The sequence below is a fragment of the Pteropus alecto genome, unplaced genomic scaffold (assembly GCF_000325575.1).
Source record: "Pteropus alecto unplaced genomic scaffold, ASM32557v1 scaffold67, whole genome shotgun sequence".
In the NCBI taxonomy this organism is placed as follows: domain Eukaryota; kingdom Metazoa; phylum Chordata; class Mammalia; order Chiroptera; family Pteropodidae; genus Pteropus; species Pteropus alecto.
Window position 1 is genome coordinate 10,260,547 of NW_006441061.1, and position 7,717 is coordinate 10,268,263.

The window sequence follows — 7,717 nt, forward strand, 5'->3', positions numbered from 1 at the left end:
GGAAACACTTTCGGCACTGTCCCCATGTAGCATGCCGGACACACCTCAGCGACAGCCCACGGGAAGAGGTGCACAGGGCCGGACGTGGGGAGGGGGTGGGGCTTCCGTGCCCTCTCGGGAGACACGCTCACCTACCTGGGCGCCCCCGAGCCTGTGGTCAGGGGTTCCACGGCCCTTGTCGCTCCAGGGCATGGGAGCGGGTGGGGCTGAGGTCTCCAAGCCTCTGACCATGGCTCCTTCTTCCTGATGACAGCCCCATCCAGGAGCCACCAGAGTCACCTCGTTAGAACAAAGGACACCTCATCACCCAGGAAGGCCTGAGGAATTTAAGGGGCTGTGTGTCAGCAGCCCGTGTTAGAGACCAAATGTCTGTTTTGTCACTTCACACCATGTAGTCAGCTTGATCTTTTTCTTAGTACCCTTGTGACTTGTGCTTCTGGTGTGCAACAAGCGTTTCCCCTGTTTCCAGGCCACAGATGTTTTTCTGTGTGTTCCCTTGTTCCCTTCGAGGTTTTCAGACTGTCTAGGATCAAGTTTCTCAAGCTTAAGTGTGCAGGTGACTCAGCAGTGGTGTCACTGAGGCCCAGACGTGTGGAATCCGCCTTAGGAGATCAGAAGTGGCAGGTCCGGGCTGGGCCCGCCGGAGCTGCGGCCGTAGCTGGCGTCTGTGGTCCCCCCGCGGGTGCTGTCGGGAAAGGCCATGGGTCCCCTCTGCAGCCGTGAGCCCATCTGCCCTGCCGTCGCCGCCCTTCCTCGTGGTCCTGTGTTGCCTGTGAACGTTCCCTTCCCTGCCTTTTCAGAACAAGTTCGTGCATTCTCCGTGTGTTGATTGGAGTTTTGACGGGATGTCATTGAGTCTGTAGATTAAATTTGAGATGACTTGACATCGTGGCGTTTCTGTCATCCGTTGAAGATCGTGCAGTGCTTTAACTGAGTTCTTTTTCCCACAGAGGTCTTCAGCAGTCTTGGTTAAAATCTGTATCCCTCACGGTTTCGCCTGCTTTTGCGAGTGGCACCTTGTTCTTTCCTCGTGTACGTTCTCGTTCATGCTGGGCTGGAAGAACGCTCTTGAGTTTCGTAACTCGGTTTTCGATTCAGCCGTGTGGCTGCACTCGTCTGTCTTCATTACGAGTCGATTCTGCCTTTAAGCGTGACTGGCTGCGCCATGGCGCGGAGCAGGACGGTCCCGCGTCGCACCCCTCCGTCTCGACCCCGTGAACCTCATCGCTTTCTCTTCCTTGAGTCACCAGTTCTTCCGTTTTCGTGTTAACACTTGTGGTGTTGAGGGACGTCCTTTGGTTATTTCTGATCTTAGTGGAATTCGCTGCGTAATTCTGAACGAGCATATGTTTGCTGCAGATTGTGGTTTATCACTTTCAAGTTAAGTTTCCACCTATTCTTTTTTTGCTAAGCGTTTTAAAAAAATTAATAGCTGTTTATTCATTTGAAAAGTATTTATTGTGTCCTATTCTGTGCCAGGCCTGCTTCTCTGGTCAGGGCATAGCAGTGAACAGACAGACAAACCCTGCCCTCGTCGACCTCGCATTCTAGGGGTGGAGGGACAATAGATACGATGCCTAATGAAGCTCGTTAGGCGAATCCTGTAGACGATAGCGATGGTGAGTGGCGGTCACGGAGCTTTCTGCATCCAGCGATGTCATCGTGGTGTCTGCTCTGGTCAGCGAGGTTGGCTATGTTTGTGCATCTTTCGATGTCAAATGCGTTTGTTTATGACGGGTCCCAGACAAGGTCTGCGGAGTTGTGTAGGAGCCTGAGCTCGCACAGAGGATACGCTCCTAGACCAAGGCTTGCTAACGGCTCCGGCTGATAGAATGATGCACAGCCTTTTTTCTGGGTTCGTTACCCATTTCTTTAAGCCGGGTTCTGTAAGCTACTTCTGAAGGCGTGTTTTCCGCCTCTAAGTCATGCTCGGTTATTTCGCAGTGGTCTGTTTATTTCTGGTGGCCGTACAGACCTGCACCATGTCACACGGTTTGAAATCTTGAGAGGAGTTTGTTTTGTGCTCTGATCTTGGTGTATCCCTTGCAGCAGGACTGTGCGGTGACACGTTTGGGCTCAGGGCAGGCTCCCCTTCTGAGGAGTTGGTCTTTCCCAGACTTAACCAACCAGCTCTCAGCATTGATGTCTAAGATATGTTGTGTTCAATCTGTGTGAACTTAAATGTTTGTGTGTGAAATAAAGTGACTTTTCCTGAGACAGTCTTATGTGAACCGTTGGGGAAGTCGTAGCCGTTGAGTTGAGGTGCCCGACAGGGCAGGTAGCAGCCACTGACGTGTCTCCTCTCTGTCCACAGAGGTCTCCATGGCCGCAGATGAGGGCTCGGCGGAGAAGCCGGGAGGAGAGGCCTCCGTGGCCGCCGACAGGGAAACCAACGGGGCCTGTGACAGGAGCGACGCCGGCAGGCATCTGAGCGCAGGGGAGCTCACTCAGGAAAACGCGAAAGCCAGCCCCCAGGAAGGTCCCAATAAACTAGCCCGGATAGCGGAAAACGGGCTTTCAGAACGAGACGCGGAAGCGGCGAAGCAGAACCACGTGGCGGCTGACGACCTCACGCAGACCGCCGTCGTCGGCAGCAACGGCTACTTCCTGAGCCAGCCAGCCCTGCCGGAGCAGCCTCCGCGCGTCACCAGCACTTTGGCCTCTTCTCTCCCCGGCCATGCTGCGAAGACCCTTCCTGGGCCCGCCGGCAGAGGGAGGACTCCCAGCGCCTTCTCTCAGATGCCCGCCGCGGTGCCCGCCAAGCCCGGGGAGGGGAGTAAGGACACGGAGGACAGGAAGCCCGCGGTGCCGGGCACCGATGTCAAGGTTCACAGGGCACGGAAGACCATGCCGAAGCCCGTCCTGGGCCTGGTAATGCGCCTCCGTCGGGACGGGCTGCTGTCGCGTCTGGCTTGTGGTCTCCTCTGTCCTCTCTTGTCGTAGTGATGGCAGATGGACGTCTGTGCGTTAAGGAGAAGAGTTGGTAGATAGCAGTGGTCACCTGACCGGTGGTCACCTGTAGGCTGTGAGAGGCTGGGTGATCTGCTAACAGTCCCCGCGCAAACGGCACGGTGGGGGCCCGTCTCGACCTGCCCTCGGTCCCCAGGTGCCCACTGCCCGCTGAGTGAGGCCGCCTCAGCGACCACTGCTCCCGGCCCTGCACGCCCCCTCCTCACTGGGAGATGAGTACACAGCGTGGGTCAGGCCACGGTGACATGGAAGGGGGGGGCAGGGACTGCACGGAGGACAGAGCCAGGCTCTGTCCTTGCACCAAGCCACCTGGCTCCGGGTGCGGCGCTGAGAGCGGGCAGCACTTTCCTGATGTCTGCTGAGCCTGTGGGCCGCGGCTGTCCCCCGGCCTGCGTAGGATGCCATCCCCTGAGCATCTGCAGGTCGGGTCGCACTGCTCTCCTGGTTCGTGCTGGTTGGGCGTGGGGCGGATCCAGGCATGTGGTCGTGTTCCCTTGGGATTTTTGTGCCTGGCATTGCGGTGAGCGTCTTGCTGCCCATTGTCCATAGTTAGGAGGTCGCCTGCGGCCCCCTCCTTGCAGCCATCACCCGGGCCCCGTGGCTCTGCCTGTGCGTCTGTCTTCAGCTCCAGGAAGGCGCCTGGACGGCCGTGCTTCCCGTGGCCTGGGAGCCGCTCCGCCTGTGCCCAGCCTTCTCACTCGCTCTTCTGCACGTGTCGTTTCTGCTGGTCATTCCATGTGTTGATAATTTCGATTTTTTTTTAATTTATTTTAAAAAAATTATTTATCTTTATTATGGTGACATTGGTTAACGAAATCTAGTAAGTTTCAGGTGTACGGTTAAACAGTAAGGCATGCATTGCATCATGTGTTCACCGCCCGTAGTTAGATTTCTGTCATCGCGTATTTGACCCCTTTTAGATAATTTTCATTTTGACAACTATTTTTTTCATGCCCAGCGTCCCCAGTTAGTTCTTGCAGTGAAGAACACTCTATCTTCTTAGTTGAGTTTTGTCTCACCCTTCCAAAGACATCGCTCACAGTTCTTTCACGCTCCTCGTGACATCTGCTGGCCCTCCAGCGGCTTCTGTTGGACGTGACCCCTCGGGGTGATTGTTCCCAAAGTGTGCACATCTTTGTCCCTGTGAGCTCGTATTGGAGCCAGGGCTGCACTGCTGCCTGCTGCCTGGGCGACGCCACCCAAAGTCCCCACAGCACCCGTGGTTTGTGTTTCCGGGGTAGCCGGGGCCGGACCGACTGTGCCCCCGGTGCCGGCCTTGCCTCCACTTGTCACTGTCCCCTGTACGCACCCATCCCCATGGCTTCTGAGTAAGTGCGGGTCCGCAGGGAGCCCGAGAAGGAGAACAGAGACCCCAGGAACATTCCGAATGGCAAGAGCGCAGTGTGGATTCGTGTGACCACCTGGCCTGCCGGGCTCCCATGCCGTCCCCGTCCCCCGGCCCTGTTGCCATCCCATCTCACTTCAAGCATTTGGCAAGGTGGAGTTCCAGAGCTGCAGCCTTTCGAGAGTGGCTCCAGCCTAGCGCAGTGTCCCCGAGACCAATTAAGTTATCGGCGGCCCGTCACCTTTTACGCCGAGGACTCTGTCAGTGAGTGTGGCCCAGAGCCCAAGCGCTCGCCCACGCTTTGGAGGGTGTCTGGGAGGTCCCGGCTTGTGGCTGTCATGTTAAAGCTGCTCTGGACGTTCACGGACACACTCTCCTTGGGACACAGGCTTAGCACCAGGCAGTGCGGGCGCAGGGCCACGCGCGACTGGACGCTCAGTGTGAGGCCAGCGGGCAGCCCCCGGCGCAGTCGCAGCCGTGTTTGCTGGGACACCTTGTGGTTCCATTTGAACTCCCCCGTTCACCGATGGTGTTGAACGTTTTTTTACTGCTTATTTGCCGTCTGCGTCTTGGCGATACGTCTTTTCTACCTTCTGCCCGTTTTTATAGCACATGTCTTGGGAGCGCGGCTGCGACTTGGGGTGCGAGCCCCCCATCAGGCCTGGTTTGCAGACGTCTTCTCCTCAGCCTCTCAGCAGCGTCGTGCACAGAGTAAAAACTCTTCATTTCGATGAAGTGCAGTAAATCAAAATTTTTTCTTTTATAGCTAGTGCTTTTGGTGTCATTTCTAAGAACTCTTCACGTAGTCCTAGATCCTGACATTTCTTTTTTTGTTAAAGATTGTTTTTACTTTTGTGTGAACTTTAAATATATCATTCCGTTTTGAGTTGGTTTTTGTATTAGATGTGAGGTTTAGAACGAAGTTCATTTTTCTTGCCCACCATCATCAGTTTTAAAATGCATGTGAGAAATTTTATATTATTTGTCTCCTTGAAATTATGCTTTTATTCCATTCCCTCTTCTAGGATTTTATTCTAATATGTTTTTATTCTTGAGGATCTTTGTCACTCTATTATATTATTCTAGGGATAAAGAAGCAATTTGAAATTAATTTCAAGAAACGTCTCTGACCATAAGGCTTCTCTGTGTTTGCCGTGATCTGAATTGAGATAGTATGAGTGTCGGCAGCTTGCGCCCTCCTGCAGCACGTGTCGTTTTGTTGGAAATTCCTCTGCGGTCAGTCTCAGGCTGGTTGTTTGTAGGGAAGAGGGCGGGAAGGTTTAAGAACGGCTTCCTGAAGGCTGAGGTGTCCCTGTAAACTGCCTGCCCCCTGGGGACCCCGTGGGGACAGGGAGGAAAAGGCCGGCCGGGATGCGGTGTCCTCCTTGTTTCCAGGACGCAACTTCACACCTGGCCTCTCTCGCCCTCGGGTTCCCTGACCCCCAAACGCAGTTTCGTCCTGTGGGGTTTTCTTAGGAAACCGAGCTTTGTCAAGAACCAGGTTTAAAACCATTGGAATGATGAAGTGGGTGCTGCAGGCTCCTGGCAGCAAACACATTTTCTCAGGGAGAGTGTGGAGACACGTTTGTCTTCACGGCGGAGCAGAGGCGGCTCGCTCCCCTGGACCGGCGTTGGTCCCGTCCGAAAGCACCAGCACTGGGCCAGGCTCATCCACTGTTTGGGCAGAGAAGGCGGAAGCTTCTGGAAGGGAACCTTCTTCTCTGCGTTGAGATGCTTGTTCCCGTGGGCTGCGTCGCAGCCTCGTCTCCTTGACGGAACAGTGCACGCTCCGGGAGGCGTGGGCACGGTGGCCTGTGGCTTTCTCCCCTGCATCCCTGTCCCCGCACACGCACTCTGGCATTGTCCAGGTTTTAGGGAAGCGACGGGGCCTCCTTGGCGCCCGGTCAGGAAGGAGGCAGCTCTTTATGCGGTGAGCGCAAATCCAGGCTCACGTGTGCCCGGAACTGCCCGGAAGGAGGTGCGGTGCGGGCTGCGAGGACTCACGCGTGTGGACGCGGGCTGGGCTCCCGCCAGGCCTGACTGTAGCCAGGGCGGGGCGTGCACGAGGACCAGACCTGCTCACGGGTGGTGACGGCGGCGTCTCTCTCTGCAGCCGTGAAGTACGTGCATCAGGTCCTCCCTGGGTGGGGTGCCCGGGACCCATCAAAGCCTCGGGTGACCATTGGAAGTCCAAGGCCAGCCACTCTGCCTCTGTGGGAGCCAGAGGTCGTCTCCTTCACCTTCTTCCTTCGTCAGATCCGAAAGCCCTAATGAAACGTAGGTTCTGCACCCAAGTTCAGTTCTCGTAACATCCTGAGTCAAAGGATGGGTGTTTCGTTCCTATGCGACTGTCAGCCTCGTGTGGCTGTTTCCACCCAGCTTCTACTTTCGCTCCTCGTCATGGCCGCTTTGGGCTCGGATTTTGCATTTGTCTACACGTGCCCGCTGAGGGGAGCCACCGCGGTTTGCAGGGGACGTAAAGGAGCAGCGTCTGGTTACTGTCTCCAAGCACGCGGAGCCACACCCGGCACGAAGCCTTTCCCACGCCGCGCTCCACTGCAGTGCCCTCTGTGCCGCCGGAGCGTCCTCTGTGGCGTTCACAGAACGGGCTGTGCTGGGAGCGAGGGCCGGTGGCGGGGGTGGCGTTCAAAGCCGCTGGACCCACCTGTCCTGACGACGGGCATGGTCAGTGAGCCCGCGAGGAGGTCCCCTCAGGGAAGCGATGAAGAATTGCACAGAGGTGTGGCCGCAAGTTCTTGCGTCCAGCCTGGGCCTCGTCCCTGATGGCGACTCCAGCAGATGGATGCCGTTTTTTTCAAATTACAGTAAAATACACTTGACATAAAACTGATCGTCTTAAGCAGGTGTCAGTGCACAGCTGGGTGGCATCAGGCACAGTCACACTGTGTGCGTGCGGCTGTCACCACCATCACCTCCAGGACTTTTTAATCTTCCTAAACGGAAACTTTGTCTCCATTAAACTCACTCCTAGCCCCTCTCCCAGCCCTGGCCCCACCGTCTACTTCCTGTCTCTGTGGATCTGACCCCCCTGGGGACCTCCCGTGAGTGGGGTCCCACGGGACGTGTCCTTCTGTGACTGGCTCGCTTCACTGAGCACCATGTCCTCCAGGTCCATCCACGCCGTGGCCGGTGTCAGGACTTCCTTCCTTTCCAGGCTGAGTGACAGTCCACCGTGTGGCTGGGCCCCGTCTGGTGGATCCTGTCCTCTGGGTGGACCCTACGGTGGCTCCCGCCCCTCGGCTGCTGGGAGCGATGCCGCCGTGGACACGGGCGTGCCGGCCTCGCCGGGAGATCCCGCTCTCGTCCCCGCGGGGTGGCCCCGGGAACAGGGCTGCCAGGTGGTGGCTCCACGTTTAGCTTTTTGAGGACCCGCCGCATCAG

The 7,717-nt window shown here is 56.6% G+C and overlaps 1 protein-coding gene across 7 annotated transcripts in view; it reads left to right on the forward strand.

Annotated features, from left to right (window-relative positions):
* The window catches only part of EHMT1 (euchromatic histone lysine methyltransferase 1), a 79,719-nt gene that overhangs the window by 18,340 nt on the left and 53,662 nt on the right, over positions 1–7,717 (forward strand). For all 7 annotated transcript variants that reach the window (XM_015594222.2, XM_015594221.2, XM_006918137.3 and 4 more), the window contains one exon: positions 2,315–2,871. In XM_015594222.2, coding sequence (XP_015449708.1) covers positions 2,315–2,871 — 557 coding nt within the window. The remainder of the gene's footprint in view (positions 1–2,314; positions 2,872–7,717) is intronic.